Source organism: Sapajus apella, unplaced genomic scaffold (genome assembly GCF_009761245.1).
Source record: "Sapajus apella isolate SASKATOON/1434 unplaced genomic scaffold, GSC_monkey_1.0 scaffold77, whole genome shotgun sequence".
NCBI lineage: Eukaryota > Metazoa > Chordata > Mammalia > Primates > Cebidae > Sapajus > Sapajus apella.
The window spans coordinates 9,896,241-9,915,109 of record NW_022437017.1 but is presented as its reverse complement, the minus strand read 5'-3'; the positions used below and the strand labels follow the sequence as shown (position 1 = coordinate 9,915,109).

The following is an 18,869-nucleotide window of genomic DNA, read 5'->3' as shown; positions in this document are numbered from 1 at the left end:
GTGGGGGGTCCTGGGTGTGCCGGGGCTCTCAGGACGCCAGTGGGGGGTCCTGGGTGTGCCGGGGCGCTCAGGACGCCAGTGGGGGGGTCCTGGGTGTGCCGGGGCTCTCAGGACGCCAGTGGGGGGGGTCCTGGGTGTGCTGGGGCTCTCAGGACGCCAGTAAGGGGGTGGGTCCTGGGTGTGCCGGGGCTCTCAGGACGCCAGTCGGGGGAGTCCTGGTCTGGTCCTCCCCACAGCATGGCTGGCGGGGCTCAACTGCTTCCAGAGTCCCAGGAAGGCATACTGGACCCCATGTGCACATGAGGGGAGACGCCAGGACCCCTGCTTGCAGGAGCCTGCACATTCTGCCCGTCTCCTGACAGTTAGCTGACCCTGTGGCTCCCACCTGGGCATGGAGGACATTGGACCTGGGTCCTGCCGGGTGCTGAGCAGTGTCCCTGGCCGCCTCGCACTCCATGCCAGGAGCTCCCGCCTCAACTGTTGAGATGGCCTCAGATGGCTGCAGACATGGCCTGGTGTCCCTGGAAAACTGCTGTCCACACACCATGGGGCCCTTCCCCTGGCCCTCGCCTCTTCCCTCTCTGGCTTGGTCTCAGAGTTATGGGCACTTCTGCCAGATGCCTCCCTGCCCAGCCCACACTCCCCAACCTGCTTCACCGAGCTGCAGGCACCCCTGTGTCCCTGCCGATGCCTTTCCTGAAGTGGGTCTCATTTGTCGCCACCCTGGCAGTGTGAGGGAATTGGGGTCCCCCTCACTGGCACAGCCGCACCTGTCTGACCACTTCCAGCAGGGAGGCCTTGGTGTCCCCGCGTAGTGCATCTCGTCCACGTGGCAAGAATTCCAAACCACAGAAACCTCACTCTCATGGCCTCGATGCCCGGCGCATTTTCTGTTTTGCTGTGTTTTTTTGGGTTTTTTTGGAGACATGGTCTGGCCATCGCCAATGCTGGAGTGCTGTGGTGCAAACATGGCTCACTACAGCCTTGACCTCCAGCCTCAAGCGAGCCTCTCACCTCAGCCCCCCAGGGAGCTGGGACCACAGGTGTGCACCAGCACGCACGGCTAATTTTTGTGCTTTTTACAGAGATGGGGCCTTGCTATGTTTCCCAGGCGAAATGATCCTCCCACCTTGATCTCCAAAGTGCTGGGACGACAGGCGTGAGCCACCGCACCCAGCCTGCTCGGGTTCTTGTGCCTGTCTGCCTCCCTCCCCATGCCAGCCTCACGCCCCTCCTCGCCTTCGCCACTCCCGCTCTCGCCCAGCTCTGGACCCGTCCCTTCTTGCTGGCCCCAGCTGTTTCTGGCACTGCCGCCTGCCCTCTGCTCACATCCTGCAGGGCTCCTCCGTGTTCCCTGCCTCAAGGGTGTCCTCCAGGGCCCTGAGTTCCTGAACGCGATTCCTCTCCTCCCCACCCACCTCACCTTTCTGTCCACTCAGCCCATCCATCAACCCCCTTAGCGACAGAACGCCACCTCAAAACCTGGAAGCTGGAAGCATTCCACACAGTGTCTGTGGGTCTGAGATCAGAGCAGCCCAGCCAGGGGCTTGTGGGGCAGCTCGTGGGGCTGCAGTCCCACTGCTGGTGGGGTCCGCGTCATCCAAAGGCTCAAACGGGGCTGGGGGTCTGAGGAGCCTCACTTGGCACGAGGCATGGGTGGGAGGCCTTGGTTCTCCTGCACATGGGTGAAGCTGCCTGAGAGCCCACCGTCTAATGGCCAGCACGTCTGTGAGTCAGCGGCCCAGGAGCCCCAGCAGTCACACGGTATCACCATCCTGTAGGTCACACACAACATGAACAGGAAGACCCCCATAGGGGCCAGGCGCGGTGGCTCACGCCTATAATCCCAAAACTCTAGGAGGCCGAGGCAGGCGGATCACCTGAGGTCAGGAGTTTGAGACCAGCCTGGCCAACATGGTGAAACCCCACCTCTACTAAAAGTACAAAAATTAGTTGGGTGTGGTGGTGGGCACCTGCAATCTCAGCTACTCGGGAATATGAGGCAGAAGAATCGCTTGAACCCAGGAGGTGGAGGTTGTAGAAGGCTGAGATTGCACCATTGCACTCCACCCTGTGGAACAGAGCGAGACTCTGTCTCAAAAAAGCAAGAGCCCGAACAGCAGGGGCCCTGTCCCAGCAGCCCCAGGACCATCCCTCTTGGCCGCCACTGATCTCAGCTGCAGTCCCCATCCCATCCCCCACCACCAGCACTAAAGTGAACAGCCACCAGAATCCCTCGGGCTGGCTTCACTGTTCCTCCCGGGAGGAGTCCAGGGCAGCTAACACGTGACCCAGGCTGGCACATGGGACAGGAGGCATTCTGCTGTCCCTGACTCTAAAACAATCCACAAGCAAAACCCCTAATGAGCAATGTTCCACAGTAAGTCCTGCCTCAGAACTGTGCAGGGCGTCAGAAACATGACCACCTGAGAAATAACCACAGTCCCAGGAGCCAAGGAAATGCCACGCCTGATGCCACGTGGGGTCCCTGATGAAGCCCTGGGTCAAGAAAGGGCATTGGAGGAAACCCAGGAAACTTGGGTAGAGTGTAGACTTTGGTCAGTAAGAGTGTATATCCTGACAACTATCACAGTCATGCACTGGGCAGTGGGGTACTCAGACGATCTAAGTTATTCTAAAAATATTTATATAAATTTAAAATCCAGGCCGGGCGCGGTGGCTCACGCCTGTAATCCCAGCACTTTGGGAGGCCGAGGCGGGTGGATCACGAGGTCAAGAGATCGAGACCACCCTGGTCAACATGGTGAAACCCTGTCTCTACTAAAAAAAAATACAAAAATTGGCTGGGTGTGGTGGCTCACGCCTGTAATCCAAGCACTTTGGAGGCCAAGGCGGGCGGATCACCTGAGGTCGGGAGTTCAAGACCAGCCTGACCAACATGGTGAAACCCCGTCTTAAATTTTAAATAAATAAATAACCAAAACCCTACAGCATTGGCAGCTGTGAGAACCGTAGAAGGAAGAGGGTTTTGTGCACCTGCCAGCCTCTTAGTTTCCTGTCAGTATTTCCTGTCAGCTTTTCCTCCAAGTCTTTATTTATTTGCTTATTTATAGAGTTGGGGTCTTGCTATGCTGCACAGACTGATCTCAAACTCCTGGCCTCAAGTGCTTCTCCTGTCTCGGCCTCCTAAAGTGCTGGGGTTACAGGAGCGAGCCGCCATACTGGACCCCTCCAAATCTTCTGAGCCGCCCAAGAACAGAGACCAGGCTTGGCTTCGCTCAGCAGGGAGCTCCCAGCCCACGGCATGAATTCAGTAAACACCCACCGTGAGGGGCTTTACTCACGCACCTCAGTTCTTGAGGGGATGCCAGCCTTGCTACTCACCTGTGTTCACCTAATTTGTACCTCTATTTTCTCTTCTTTTTTAAATTTTATTGAGATGGAGTGTCCCTCTGTCGCCCAGGCTGTAGTGCAGTGGCGCGATCTCAGCTCACTGCAAGCTCCACCTCCCAGACTAACGGATTCTCCTGCCTCAGCCTCCCAAGTAGCTGAGACTGCAGGTGCCCACCACCACACCTGGCTAAATTTTTTTTTTTTTTCTTTTTCTTTGGGACGGAGTTTCGCTCTTGTTACCCAGGCTGGAGTGCAATGGCGCGATCTCGGCTCACCACAACCTCCACCTCCTGGGTTCAGGCAATTCTCCTGCCTCAGCCTCCTGAGTAGCTGGGATTACAGGCACACGCCACCATGCCCAGCTAATTTTTTGTATTTTTAGTAGAGACGGGGTTTCACCGTGTTGACCAGGATGGTCTCGATCTCTTGACCTCGTGATCCACCCGCCTCGGCCTCCCAAAGTGCTGAGATTACAGGCTTGAGCCACCGCGCCCGGCACACCTGGCTAAATTTTTTTGTATTTTTTTTTAGTAGAGACGGGATTTCACCATGTTGGCCAGGTTGATCTCCAACTCCTGACATCAGGTGATCTTCCGGCCTCAGCCTCCCAAAATGTTGGAATTACAGACCTCAGCCACTGAGTCCGGCCTTCTCCTCTGTTTTCTTTCTTTTTCCTTTCCTTTTTTTTTTTTTTTTTTTTGAGATAAAGAGTCTTGCTCTCTTGCCCAGGCTGTAGTGCAGTGGTGCCATCTCAGCTCACTGCAGCTTCTGCCTCCCAGGTTCAAGCAATTCTCTCTGCCTCAGCCTCCTGAGTAGCTGAGATTAAAGGCGCCCGCCACCACATGCAGCTAATTTTGGCATTTTTAGTACAGCTGGGGATTTGCTGTCTTGACCAGGCTGGTCTGGAACTCCTTACGTCAGGTGATCCACCTACCTGGTCTACCAAAGTGTTGGGATTACAGGCGTGAGCCACCGAGCCCAGCCATGACTCTCTTTCCTTAATCATAAAATGGGCAGAACAAACCTCCAGTGGAATTGTGAAAATCAAATGATATGCATGCAGAGAGCGTACTGCAAACTATGTTTTGCTACTTTGGGTGTTTAGTGTTTTTATAATTAGTACTTTTTCTAAACTTACCAATTTAAACAAGATGGAAAATCGAGGGAGTGTCAGGGGAAGTTTGGGCTGGAATCATAACGTCTTCGGGGTGGGGAAGAGGAGGGTTTGGGTTTCTTAGGTCTGAGCCCTCCTTCCTTGGAATGAGCTCATGTCCTGACCGTTCCTCTGTAGAATGGAATGATGTTCCGGAAACGGGTTCAGGGGAGGTGCGAGGCAGCCGGAGCAGTCCTGAACAAAAGCCACTAGTGATTTCAAGGGTCGCTAAAACCTTTGCCGAAACCCGGGATCGAACCAGGGACCTTTAGATCTTCAGTCTAACGCTCTCCCAACTGAGCTATTTCGGCTGGCCAGCGGGGGCCGCTCTTGCCGGGACTCCGGTCCGCGCCGCGCCTTCTCCGCGCAGGCGCAGCTCGCTTCGCGTCAGCAGGTCGCATATGCTTCATAAGGTCTTCCCGGGAAACCGGGCGCAGCGCCGTCTCTGTGGCGCAATCGGTTAGCGCGTTCGGCTGTTAACCGAAAGGTTGGTGGTTCGAGCCCACCCAGGGACGCGCGAGGTTCCTTTTTCTCCAGGAATAATAAGAAAAGGAATGTCGTTGACAACAGTTTTGAGTCAGAAAATAAAGGCAAAAAGAGAAAATGGATGTCTCCTGTTTTTGCCGGCCCGCAGCAGACCCGCGGCCACCACCCGCGAGTTCTGACAGCCTTCTTTCGGCCTTGGGTGATCTCCGGTCGCACGGTGCGGGCACGGCCACCGAGGCCGAAAGCGCTGCGGAACCGCCCTGCTCCTGGTTCCGGTTTCCGCACGCGCTCCGAGCCTCTTTGGGCGACGGCCCCGGGCATCCGGAGCGCTAAAGAGGACGGACCGCAGAGGTTGTCTGAAGGCCGAGGCCAAGATGGCGGCGCTGTCAGGTGAGTATGGCGCCGGCTGCGGGTGTGGGGGCGCGCGCGGTTCTAGGGCCGCGGGAGCCTCAGGGGCGGTGGTGGCGTCGGGCGTCGGGACCGGTGTCGTGGTCGCGGTCCGCTCCGGGCTTCTCCGAGCCGGCTGCTCCTCGGGCGCCAGGCCGGCTTGCGATGAACGGTCTCCGTTATTGCGTCCAGGGTGCAGTCGGGGAAACTGAGGCCCGGCAGGTAATGACGCAGGCGTCCAGCCTCAGGAAGGCGATTGGGGCGGAGGCTGGAGGGGCCCCGCGCCCGCGCCGGAGACCAGGGCACGGCCCAAGAGGCTGCCCTTGAGATGCCCCGGAGTGAGCGGGGCCTGACAGGTTGGGAAACTGAGGCCCGTTGAGGGTCCGAGACTCCTCGGGGTCACAGGGCCGGGCCGGGCCGGGCCTGGGCAGGGACAGGACCCAGGGCATCCACGCACCCTGCCAGACCCTCTACCTCTCTCCCTTACCCTGGGAGGTAAGGAAGGGCCTGTCGCAGGGCGGATCTCAGCCTGGGATCGGCTGAAGCCTGCGCATCCCTGCCCGGCTAAAGTTATTAAATGCATGGAATAAAATCCATAGCATTGCAAGGAAATCAGTTACACCGAGAGGCAGTTACCAAAAGATTGACTGGCGACTTAGTCACCTGAGTGCTTCCCTTATGAACGCGATCTAGCGGCAGGTCTAATGACGACTGCGGTCTTGAAGGAGTGAGAGTTGGAAACGAGGCTTTGAGATAGGAAGGGTCTCCAGCCCCTGTACCGTGGCTAGGAAACATCTGTGGTTTCTCTTGGTGAAAAGTTACAGGTCCTGCTAATACTGCCATATTTTGTTGTCTATGCTAAGAATTTTTTTTTTTTTTTTTTTTTTTTTTTTGAGACAGAGTTTCACTCTTGTTACCCAGACTGGAGTGCAATGGCGCGATCTCGGCTCACCGCAACCTCCGCCTCCTGGGTTCAGGCAATTCTCCTGCCTCAGCCTCCTGAGTAGCTGGGATTACAGGCACGCGCCACCATGCCCAGCTAATTTTTTGTAGTTTTAGTAGAGACGGGGTTTCACCATGTTGACCAGGATGGTCTGGATCTCTTGACCTCGTGATCCACCTGCCTCGGCCTCCCAAAGTGCTGGGATTACAGGCGTGAGCCACCGCGCCCGGCAATGCTAAGAATTTTTAATTTTATTTATACGTTTATTTATGGAGAGAGGGTCTGGTTCTGTCGCTCAGGCTGGAGTGCTGTGGTGCGATCTTGGCTCATCAAGGCAACCTCTGCCTCCCAGGCTCAAGGGATCCTGGCGCTTCAGTCTCCTGTGTAGCTGGCACCACAGGTGTGCGCCACCACACCTGGCCGATTTCTGTATTGTTAGATGAGGGTCTTGTCATGTTGCTCAGGCTGGTCTCAAACTTTCGAACTCAGCCAATCCTCTTGCCTCAGCGTCTCAAAGTGCTGGGATTACAGGCGTGAGCGTGAGCCACAGCACCTGGCCTACGCTATGAATTGAACAAAAGGCTAATTTTCCGTAAGATGTTGGTGACGACAAAGACATTTTTTTTTTTTTCTAATCCTTGCAAGCTCATGGTTTTGAATCCTCACTAGGCCCCTCGCTAAGAATGCCTGGCCCAGGACGGGTGTGGTGGCTCACACCTGTAATCACAACACTTTGGGAGGTCGACGCAGGTGGATCACCAGTTCAGGAGATTGAGACCATCCTGGCTAACACAATGAAACCCCATCTCTACTGAAAATAGAATTAAGTGTTACAGCTGTTTAGAATTTGTCTAGCAGGCTTTCCGCTTTTTGCTGGAAAGCCCCTAAAGTAAAAAAAATTTAAAAAATTAAAAATTGGCCGGGCGGGTGACTTACGCCTGTAATCCTAGCACTTTGGGAGGCCGAGGTGGGTGGATCACCTGAGGTCAGGAGTTCAAGACCAGCCTGGCCATCATGGTGAAACCCCATTTTTATAAAAAATAAAAATAAATATAAAAAAGAATTAGCTGGACATGGTGGCGCGTACCTGCAGTCGCAGCTACTCGGAAGCTTGAGGTTGCAGTGAGCAGAGATTGCACCACAGTAACCCAGACTGGGCAACAGAGTGAGATTCCGTCTCAAAAAATTAAATAAAATAAAAAATAAGGCCGGGCGCGGTGGCTCAAGCCTGTAATCCAGCACTTTGGGAGGCCGAGGCGGGCGGATCACGAGGTCAGGAGATCGAGACCATCCTGCTAACATGGTAAAACCCTGTCTCTACTAAAAATACAAAAATTAGCTGGGCGTGGTGGCGTGCGCCTGTAGTCGCAGCTACTCGGGTGGCTGAGGCAGGAGAATTGCTTGAACCCGGGAGGCAGAGGTTGCAGTGAGCCGAGATTGTGCCACTGCACTCCAGCTTGGCACCCGGCGACAGAGTGAGACTTTGTCTCAAAAAATAAAAAAAATAAGAGTGCCTGGCCCAGGGGCCTAGAATCCCATCACCTGAGAGGTGCTCAGAAGAGCATTTCCTCTGCTAGGAGCTTATCCAAAGTCCTAAATTTTCAGCTTGGGAAACTGACGCCGAGAGGAGTAGCCGCCGCCAGAGCCTGGGGCTGGGCAGTTAGCCTGTCTGCCGTGCCCAGCCTCACGCATGCCAAGAAGTAGGTTCACAGGCTCATGTCCTTCAGAGAGTTGTGACCTAGACAGGGCCATGGCAAACAGCAACTGTGGATGAGACTGAGGGAGGGGCTCAGAGGCAGGAGAAGGCCCCGTGGTCCGCTGCGTTCAAGGGCGTCAAACCCTGACCCTGGCCCTGGAGGCTGCACACAGCCTCTTCAGAGGGCCTCAGCCTGCATCTGCTGGGGCCACAGCAACAAAGTGTCATCAACTGGGCAGCTTTAACACAGAAGATGTTCTCACAGTTCTGGGGGCTGGGAGGCCAAGATCAGAGGCCAGCACGGTTGGTTCCTGTTGAGGCCTCTGTCCTTGGCCTCCACGTGGCCATCTTCCCCCTGCGTCTTCCCTCCGTATGTGTTTGTGTCCTGATCGCCTCTTCTTCCAAGGACATGAGTCATATTGGATGGGGGCACACCCTCATGACTTCATTGTACCCTAATGACCCCTTTATTTTATTTTTTGAGATCCAGTCTCCCTGTGTCGCCCAGGCTCAAGTGCAGTGATGGGATCTCGCCTCACTGCAACCGCTACCTCCCGGGTTCAAGCGATTCTCCTGCCTCAGCCTTCCGAGTAGCTGGGATTACAGGCGCCTGCCAGTACACCCAGCTAATTTTTGTATTATAAGTAGAGATGGGGTTTCACTATGTTGGCCAGGCTGGTCTTGAATTCCCGATCTCAGGTGATCCGCCTGCCTCGGCCTCCCAAAGTGCTGGGATTACAGGCATGAGCCACTGCGCCCGGCCATTAATGACCCCTTTAAAGACCCCATCTCCAAAAACAGTCACATTCTAGGGTTAGGGTTAGGGCTTCAGACGTCAGTGGGTTGGAGGGACACAGTTGAGCTGTCACCAGCACCAAGCCTGCACCTCTGGCTTCTTCCTCGCGAGCCAGGGTTCCTCGCACCTGCAGGCATTTCCTCCCGCCGAGTACCCCTGGGTCTGGCCAAGCCCTGCTCACACCTCAGCCTTCGCCCCGGGAAGGTTCTCCCAGGAGCCTTGAAGCAGGCGCGTTCCCTCCTCTGTGCTTCCTTTGTGATTGACTCCTCTAGGGGCGCTTTGCTATGTAGGTTGACGTGGACAGTGCCTTCCCTGCTGAGCCCACTGCAGGTTCCTGGAGGATGGGGCCTGTGCTCAACTGCGTGGGAAACCCACGAGCACCAGCCAGGGCCTGGAGCACCCAGCACAGGCTTGTCAGGCACAGCTGAGGCCAGGATGAGCACTGGGTGCCCAGGTAGGCCCTGGCGTCGCTGGGGTGGCAGGCACTTTACAAACACACAGAGATGGAGATAGAACCGGGTGCCGGAACCTCAGGAGATAGAACTGAGGGCCTGGGGTGCCGGCGCAGATGGGACGCCCCGTGCATCTGAGCTGAAACCTGCCTCATGAGAAGGGGCCAGTGGTGTGCAAGTGTGGGGCAGGGTGTCCCCTGTAGGGGAGCAGCCAGTGCGGAGGCCTTGGGGCGGGAAAGCAGCAAGCACGGGGGAATATCGCTGGGGCGGGGAAATGGGGCAAAGTTTGGGTTCCCTTCTGGGGCCATGGGTCTTAAGTAGGGGAGCAAGACTCACTCATATTCTGAAAACCCCTCGTTACCTAACATTTGTTAAGTCAGAGCCGGGCCGTGCGGTCAGGATCCTGATGGGGAAGTGCCTGGAGCCTGGCCCCTGTGGCCCATCCAGGGGCCCTGAGTTGGTGGCCACTAGTGCTTCCCCACAGCTCACTGTCCCCACCCCTGTGGTCCTCTCCGCAGCTCCTGGCCTGCGCGGCTTCTGGATCCTTGGTCTGCGGTGAGTGCCTGAGTCTGCAGCCCTGAGCTGGGGGAGCCTTCAGCAGCACCAGATGAGGGGAGCCCCTTGTTGAAGGTCACGTGGCGTGTTATGGACAGGATGCGGGTGGCGGTCTGCGCACTGTGCGTGACGTGCCGGGGCCCTCCCTGGGACAGTCCATGTAGTGGCAAAGCCTGGACAGTCAGGAGCAACCCTGTGGGCCCAGCTCTGTGCCGTCAGAGACCCCTGCTGCCTTTGGCAGGAAGGCATTACGTGAGCCCTGTGCAGATGGCAGCCATAGGCAGGCCTCCTGGAGACCCAGGCAACGGCCAGGCCGGTCAGGGCACGTGTGCAGGTATCTGACCTTGGTCACACGTGGAGAGCCTAGTCCCACTTTCCTTCTGTGGATGCTCCTAGAACCATCCTTGCTTGGACACTGTCACTGAGTGGGCTCTTGACCTGCTGGGTGCATCTCAAAAGAAACTCCATTGAAGTCTGGGCCATCGGCTGGGCGTGGGGGCTCACACCTGCAATCCCAGCCCTTTGGGAGGTCAAAGCGGGCGGATCACGAGGTCAGGAGTTCGAGACTAGTGTGGCCAACATGGTGGAACCCCATCCCTAATAAAAATACAACAATTAACTGGGCGTGGTAGCGTGCACCTGTAATCCCAGTTACTCAGGAGGCTGAGGCAGGAGAATTGCTTGAACCTGGGAGGTGGAGGTTGCAGTGAGCTGAGACTGTGCCATTGCACTCCAACCTGGGTGACAGAGCGAGACTTTATCTCAAAAAAAAAGTCTGGGCCATCATCGGGGGTTGGGGTGATGGCCACACGACCCTAAGGCTCTGACCAGTGGCCCACGTGCTGGCAGGCAGAGGTGAGGGCAGTCCCACAGCAGGGAGGGGAGAGGAAGGACAGCAGCAAGTATGACTGGGACGGCCACTGACCCACACTCCATCTCCTGGCAGCTCCAGCGTGGGTGCAGCTGTGCAGGCACGAGGTGTCCATCAGACCGTGGCTACCAATGGGCCGAGCAGGTGAGGTCGACCTTCTAGGGGAGGCTGTACCCCCTGCCCCACCCCCACCTCTCCCTCCTTTCCTGCATCCGTGCTGCAGCCACCAGTGTCTCCAGGGAACTCCTGGGCCTGGGCGGGGTGGGAAGGGGGTCACACATCCCAGTCCCTGACCTTTTGTGGGTCCAGGCCTCTGGTGGTGGCTGTGGGGCCGGCATCCGCCGCTGGGAAGTGCCTGTGAGGCTCACGCCTCCTGTGCCCGTGTGTCTCTGTGCCAGCACCCAGCCTGCCCTGCCGAAGGCCAGAGCCGTGGCTCCCAAACCCAGCAGCCGGGGGGAGTATGTGGTGGCCAAGCTGGATGACCTCGTCAACTGGGCCCGCAGGGTGAGTCTACTATGAGCTGCACGCCCTCCTCCAGTGCCAGGGCCTCTCTGCATACACTCAACATGCACACACGGACAGCACAGTCACAGACACACGTGCACACACACACATATGTACAAACGTACACACAGAGCAATGCAGGCATGCACACATGCGTGCACAGCTCACGTATGCACAGGCATTTGTACATGCACACATGCACACAGCATACATGCACATTCAGTACACACACAGGCCATGTACACACTCATACTCACGTACACATAAATGCATACGCACATGCACAGTACACACACGGATACGTACATTCATACTCATCCACATGCACACATGCACATACTACACACACATGTACACACATACTCATGCACACAGACACACGCACAGTACACACACACAGACATGTACACATTCACACTCATGCACACACACGTGCACCCACATGCACAGTACATGTACATGTACACATTCACACATGCACATACATGTGCACATGCACACTCGACCACGTACACATGCACATGTGCACACATGCATGCACACACACATGCACACACACCATACATGCACACATGGATATGTACACATTCGTAGTCATGCACACGCACACATGCACACACGCACATTTACATGCACACATGCACACACACAATACACACACGGACATGTACATTCATATGCGCACACGCACATATGTACACACATGCACACACAGTACACGTGTACACACATGCATATACATGTACACACGCACACTTGTGGGCACTCATGCACACATGCATGTTCATGGGCACACACATCTGTGCACACACACAGACACACTCGCCCCTCTGACCGAGGAGCAGGCCGGACGCTCCCAGAGGGCCCCCGTGCTGGCCTGGTGGCCTGTGGTTCCTCCTGAGGATTCGTCTGAGCCCTGGCCCTGGTGGCCGTCCTGGAGTCCCGCTCACTGGCCCTGTCTCTGGTGCCACCTTGGGCCCTGCTTGAGATGACCCCATCCCTTTTTGTCGTTCTCTGTCTGGCTTCTCTGTGTTCCTCGTTTCTCTTTTAAGGTGAAAGCAGTGTTTTAAGTTAAAAGAAGCACATGTGAAGGCGGTCGGTCCTTCTCTGTGCCGATCTAAAGCCTCTCCGGCCTGTGGCGCCAGCCCCTGCCGCCCGCCGCCACCCCTCCCCCAGTGTGCGCACGTGCCACTCCCTCCAGCGCCTGCGGCACTCGGCTGCGATGGCCCGGGTTGAACAGTCCCCCATTGACAGACAGGCACTGCTTCCTTTTGTTTCTTGTTTCCTAAACAATGCCACGGTGAATGTCCTGCCGGGCCACAGGCAGCCACAGCGGCCGAGACAGATGCCGGCTGGAGGATACTTCCTAATGGAGGAAACCTGAGGAACAGCCGGGGCTGGCCCACCGCAGGCTCGGGGCGGGCAGGTGGGGTTGGCCGTTTCTGCCCAGGCAGCCCTGCCTCGCCCTACAGCCCAGCCCTGTCACCCACCAGCACATCTGTGGGGGCAGAAGGGGCCTCTGCTAGGTGTTGGAGCCATGTGCAGGGGGAGCAGGAACCATGGGGAAAAGGAGAAGCCACGTGGATGCAGGAGAGGGGAGGGAGTGGCCAAGGAAATCCGGGAGGGCTTCCTGGAGGTGTGAGCACTTGGTGTGCGGACCCAGATCTAGTTAACCCAGGGAGTTCTGGGGTTAGACCTGCATGACTACGTGCTCAGAGAGTGGCTGGAGCCCATGTTGAAGTGGTGGGACTTGGGGTACACTGGGTTTGGGGATCTGTGTGATGATGGCAGATCTCACCTGCTTCTCTATTTTATTTAAACGTGGCCGGCGGGGCCTGCTTTACACCTCTCTTGGGACCTGGTGGCCATTTGCAGGGGCTGCTGTGCCTCCAGCCTCTGCCCCGGACTTGAGCCTGGGTGCTCCGCGTGGAGGCTTGCAGTGGGCCACGGGGGGCGCGGTCGGCAGGGTCTGACCTGATCCTGGCCTCTGCAGAGCTCCCTGTGGCCCATGACCTTCGGCCTGGCCTGCTGTGCCGTGGAGATGATGCACATGGCCGCACCCCGCTATGACATGGACCGCTTCGGCGTGGTCTTCCGCGCCAGCCCACGCCAGTCCGACGTGATGATCGTGGCCGGCACACTCACCAACAAGATGGCCCCTGCGCTCCGCAAGGTAGGCCTGGTCCCCCGCTGCCCTGGAGTGAGCTGCGCACAGACCCTGCCTCTCTTCCATTTCTACCCGGTCCCCACTGCCTCCCAGAGAGCTGCGCACAGACCCCGCCTCTCTTCCGTTTCTACCCGGTCCCCGCTGCCTCCCAGAGAGCTGCGCACAGACCCCGCCTCTCTTCCAGGTCTACGACCAGATGCCCGAGCCACGCTACGTGGTGTCCATGGGGAGGTGAGTGCAGGAAGGGACGTCTCAGGGGTGGACATGCGTGAGTGCTGGCCTGGCTGTGTCATTTATATTCAGGGAAATCCCACATGGTCCGGGTGCTGCCCTTCAGCCCTCTCGGGCCTCCACCCCAGACAGATGTGCTGGTGGTCCTCTCCCTAAAAGCTTCCTTCCATCCACCCCCAGCAGCAGACCCCACATTCTGCCCGGTTCTCTGCTTTCCCCGCAGAATAATCTCAGCCTTCTAGCTTGTCAGCATTGTAAAAACAATTTTTTTTTGATACAGAGTCTTGCTCTTGTCATCTAAGCTGGAGTGCAGTGGAATGATCTCGGCTCACTGCAACCTCCGCCTCCCGGGTTCAAGCGATTCTCCTGCCTCAGCCTCCCAAGTAGCTGGCATTACAGGCCCCCGCCACCCCACCCAGCTAATTTTTTAGTAGAGAACGGGGTATCAGCATGTTGGCCAGGCTGATCTGGAGCTCCTGACCTCAGGTGATCCGCCCACTTCCGCCTCCCAAAGTGCTGGGATTAACGATGTGAGCCACCACACCTGGCCTTGCCATCATTTTTAGTCATTTCCCATAACATTAAAAGGTATTTAGTCTCTTGACATTTTAAAATATTTATCATTTTTATTCTTTAGAGACAGAATCTCGCTGAGCTGCCCAGGCTGGAGTGCAGTGGTACAGTCATAGCTCACTGCGCCTCGAACTCCTGGGCTCCCCCGATCCCCCAGCCTTAGCCTTCCAAAGTGCTGGGGTTACAGATGTGCTCCACTGTGCCTAATTTTTAGAATTTTCGTAGAGATCGGGTCTTGCCAAGTTTACCCTTTTAAAGCAAACAGTTCAGTGGTTTTTAGTTATAGTCACAGAGTTATGTAGCTACCACCTCTAATTCCAGAACATTCTTATCACCCCCAAAGGAAACCCTGTCCCCATCAGCACTCACTGTGCATCCCCTGCATACCTCTGTGGGGGGGCCTGTCCTGGACATTTCTTTTTTTTTTTTTTTTTGAGACGGAGTTTCGCTCTTGTTACCCAGGCTGGAGTGCAATGGCGCGATCTCGGCTCACCGCAACCTCCGCCTCCTGGGTTCAGGCAATTCTCCTGCCTCAGCCTCCTGAGTAGCTGGGATTACAGGCACGCACCACCATGCCCAGCTAATTTTTTGTATTTTTAGTAGACGGGGTTTCACGATGTTGACCAGGATGGTCTCGATCTCTTGACCTCGTGATCCACCCGCCTCGGCCTCCCAAAGTGCTGGGATTACAGGCGTGAGCCACCGCGCCCGGCTGTCCTGGACATTTCATAGGAACGGGGTCACACACTGCGTGGCCTCCTGTGTCTGGCGCCTCTCACTGAGACATCCTCAAGGTGCATACACACTGTGGCCTGTCTGAGCCTCACCCCTTTTCTTGGCTGAATACTGTGCCCCTGAGTGGACATATTACGAACCTAATTCTAAACAGAGAATTGGAATATTCCAGAGTTGGGCCGGGCATGGTGGCTCACACCTTTCATCCCAGTACTTTGGGAGGCCGAGGTGGGTGCATCACGAGGTCAGGAGTTTGAGACCAACCTGACCAACGTGGTGAAACCCCGTTTCTACTAAAAATACAAAAATCAGCCGGGCGTGGTGGTGCGCGCCTGTAGTCCCAGCTACTCAGGAGGCTGAGGCAGGAGAATCCCTAAACCCGGATGCGGCGGTTGCAGTGAGCCAAAATGGCGCCACCGCACTCCAGGCTGGGCACTAGCCCAGAATATTCCAGAGTTTTCATAACCATCCCCCACTGCTGGTACTCAGGCTGTGGGAAGCAGTGCTGGGAGTGGAGGCTGTGTGGTCCCCTGGGGTTTCCGGTTACCTGCCCCAGGGGGACCCCAGCACCCACTGAAAGAGCCGGGACGGGGTGAGGCCTAGCGTGGGGCCCGGCCGCCCTGTCGACAGGTGCCGAGTGTCGGCAGCGTGGCCGTTTGAAGGGGCTTTTTGTCGACACGTGCGATCCGACAGTTCCCAGCCCGGGAATCGATGGTCAGGAGCCCCTTGGGCAGGCAGCACGTTTTCCCAGGTTGTCGGCCACGCGTGCGCTCGGCTCCGCCGGCCCACAGAGGCTCCAGGAGCCTGTGCGTGTTTGCTCCCTGCTTCTCCGTGACAAGTTCCAGCCTCGTCGGTAGCCGGGCCTGGCCTGCAGGGGAAGGCAGGTGGGGGCGGGGCAAGGCCTCGAGGAGGGAGGGTGGGCAGGCGGGTCCTCGGCCTGCGCCCCCCTCACGGCGCACCCCCCACAGCTGTGCCAACGGCGGCGGCTACTACCACTACTCCTACTCGGTTGTGAGGGGCTGTGACCGCATCGTGCCCGTGGACATCTACGTCCCAGGTAGGGCCGGGGCCGCGCCGCCCACGAGGGAGCGGGGGACGGGGCCGGCGCCATGCAGAACCCAGCTGCCCCTGTGAGGGAGTCCCACACCCCAGCAGACGGCGGGCTCCCCCATCCAACGGCTGAGCCGACCCGGGGCTCTCCCTCTTAGCGGAGCATGTCCTCGGTGAGAAGTCTGCAGCTTGTTCAGGCAGCAGAGGGAGCAGAGGGAGCCGTGGAAGCCATCGGAATTCCTGACACTCGCCTGGTTTAAAGCACAGTTTCTGAGACGGAGTTTTGCTCTGTTGCCCAGGCTGGAGTGCAATGGCGCCATCTCGGCTCACTGTAACCCCCACCTCCCAGGTTCAAGCTATTCTCCCGCCTTAGACTCCCAAGTAACTGGGATTACAGGTGTGCGCCACCACACCCAGCTAACTTTGAATTTTTGTGGGTTTTTTTTTTTTTTTTGTAGAGACAGGGTTTCTCCATATTGGTCAGGCTGGTCTCGACCTCCCAAAGTGCTGGGGTTACAGGCGTGAGCCACCTCGCGCAGCCTAAAGCACAGCTTCACATGGTCCTGCCTGACAGAGACCAGGGACCTGCAGTTAGAAATATCGAAAGAGAAGGTTCCTAGGGGCCAAGGACAGCATCCCGCAGCCTCACCCTCAGAGAAGGGCACACGAGACTCCCTGGGACCCAAGGTTGCCAGGGTGGCCAGATTCGGCAAATGAAAATGCGGGAGGCGCCGGGTGCCGTGGCTCACGCCCGTAATCCCAGCACTTTGCAAGGCTGAGGCAGGCGGATCACAGGGTCAGGAGATCGAGACCATCCCATCCTGGCCAACGTGGTGAAACCCCATCTCTGAAAAAAAAAAAAGAAAATGCGGGAGGCTCAGTTTGACTGAGGTTAGGGGAGTTTGACCATCAGGAAAACAATGAATAAATAGTAACTGTTTAGTTCGAATATGTCCCCACGATATTTGGGATGTAGTTATTCCAACAGGAAGCATTGGCTGCATGCCTGAAATTCACATGGAACGGGCATTCTTTATATCTGGTGACCTCGTGGGACTCCCGTGCCTCCTGTGGTCCCATGAGGGTCACCCCTGGGGCGTTCGCCCTGACAGTGGTCCGAGGTGGCAGGTCGGGAGGTGTCGCTCACGTGGGACAGGCGACAGAGGCCCCGTTCTTGGTCCCATGGTGTTAGCGCAGGTGCAGAGAGTCCAGCCCTGAGTCCCACATCTGGAGGGATGGGTAAGCTGGCGGCACCTCCTGGTGCGTTTCAAAAGTGGAGGAACAGGCTCTGACACTGGATTCAGCTTCCCTGGAAAGGGCGTTGACTTGCTCAGCGTTCTGCATGGTTCCATGACTGCCTTGGCCGGGAAGTGACGCTGGGGGAGCCCCCAGGCCAGGGATGCAGAGCCTGACACAGACACGCCCGGCCCTGCCTGTTGTGTGGGGGTGCGCACTGTGGATTGAGGCTGTGCGGAGCACCACTGTTCCTCCCGGGCTCCTTTCCCAGCCCCTGGCCCTTGGGGACCTCTCACCCATCCCAGCCGCTCTGCTGCCTCCAGCCTCCTTGCCCCCGACTCCTTTCCAAGGGTCTTCAGGAGCAGCCCTAGTGTGTTCTCCCTGAGGTCCTGAGCCAGGTCACCTGGGGGCTCAGGGCAGTGGACAGGGCAGCCTGGGCCTCCCTGTGACCCTTGTCAGCACAGAGAGGTCCGTCCTGGGGTCTGGAGCTCAGGGGCCCAGCCCATGCCCCTGGTGTCTTCCCCTGCAGTGCAGACCAAAGGGGTGGGGTGTGAGCGCGGACCGTGCCCCTCCCTCCGTGGCAGCGGCCTGGACTTGCCAGAGCCCTGCCAGGTGGGGCCCAGCCGCCCTTTCCCAGGCCCTGTGGCGACTGCCACGTCTCCTCCCTCTGCCCAGCCTCCCTGCCAACACCTCCGTCCAGGGCAGTCCTGGTCCCTGGTCCCCCTGCCAAGTGCGTTGGTGTGTGCTGGTCCCCACGGAGCCCCGAGGGCCGGGGCTGGGTTGGTGAGGTCAGCCTCTTGTCCAGGAGCCTCCTGTGACAGCCCAGGACGAGCCATGGGTGGAGGGCAGTGGGGCTTTGCCCCGGGGGGACCCCACTCTTCCTGCAGGGACGTCCCCCGAGCCGGCTGCCAGCCCCGGCCTCAGCGCCCACCCAGGGCTGCCAGTCTCCACCTTCAGAGGCTGGCACGGGAGGCCCCTCACAAGCCGAGCCAGCTGCGCGGTGCCCGCGGTCACACAGGCCCTGGTTGTGGGAAGGGAGACTGACGCGAGGTCCCCGCAGGCTGCCCGCCCACGGCCGAGGCCCTGCTCTACGGCATCCTGCAGTTGCAGAAGAAGATCAAGCGGGAGCGGAGGCTGCAGATCTGGTACCGCAGGTAGCGCCACCGCCAGAGCCTCGCCCGGAGCCGTCCTGTCCCCCTTCTGTCCCGTGAGTTTGTCAATAAACCCGCCCTTGGGCCTCTGCCTCCCAGTGTGGTGTATGGGCGAAAGCTGCCCGAGAGGCGGGGCTTCGGGTTGGGGGCAGGGACAGGCGCTGTGCCTGCCAGCAGGGTGCTTTCCCGCTGCTCTGAAGACCCTGGGGTGAACGTCCTGGCCCAAAGTCACCGGCATGGAGGGCCCTGAACCTGTCCCCCGCTGTGCCCCAAGACAGGCTGAGCAAAGCCTGTCTGATCCTGCCCTGGGGCTCAGAGGGTGGCCCGTGGCCCGAGTGGGCTTGGGCAGGTCACCGCTGCCCTCTGGGCCGTCTCCAGGCAGTGGGGATGGGCCGGTTAGGCGAGGAACGGGGCCGAGGGGAGGGGGAGATGGCACCTGGTCCTCTTCGAAACCAGAGGGCCGCAGGGCGGGGCTGAGTGCCTCCCAGGCTGTCTGACCTGGGGCCTCCAGGGCCCAGGTGAGCCCCTT

The 18,869-nt window shown here is 58.0% G+C and overlaps 1 protein-coding gene and 3 non-coding genes across 5 annotated transcripts; 3 read left to right on the top strand and 1 right to left on the bottom strand.

Annotated features, from left to right (window-relative positions):
• Positions 1–4,745: 4,745 nt before the first annotated feature.
• Positions 4,746–4,818, bottom strand: TRNAF-GAA. Its single transcript has one exon. It is a non-coding gene; the product is annotated as a tRNA-Phe (tRNA).
• Positions 4,819–4,948: 130 nt separating this feature from the next.
• On the top strand, positions 4,949–5,022 carry TRNAN-GUU. The gene has a single exon. It is a non-coding gene; the product is annotated as a tRNA-Asn (tRNA).
• A 77-nt stretch (positions 5,023–5,099) lies between these two features.
• On the top strand, positions 5,100–18,433 carry NDUFS7 (NADH:ubiquinone oxidoreductase core subunit S7). 2 transcript variants are annotated; one of them, XM_032252426.1, is made up of 9 exons: positions 5,100–5,383; positions 9,106–9,269; positions 9,786–9,822; positions 10,769–10,837; positions 11,092–11,197; positions 13,191–13,370; positions 13,549–13,595; positions 15,872–15,960; positions 18,250–18,433. In XM_032252426.1, exons 1-9 carry the CDS (start codon positions 5,115–5,117, stop codon positions 18,345–18,347), a joined length of 1,059 nt encoding a protein of 352 aa, XP_032108317.1. In that variant the 5' UTR covers positions 5,100–5,114; the 3' UTR covers positions 18,348–18,433. The 2 variants fall into 2 exon arrangements, with proteins under 2 accessions (XP_032108317.1, XP_032108318.1); XM_032252427.1 differs by lacking the exon at positions 9,106–9,269 and having other exon boundaries at positions 5,309–5,383.
• Positions 7,149–7,209, top strand: LOC116532935. Its single transcript, XR_004261001.1, has one exon. It is a non-coding gene; the product is annotated as a U7 small nuclear RNA (small nuclear RNA).
• Positions 18,434–18,869: the final 436 nt, after the last annotated feature.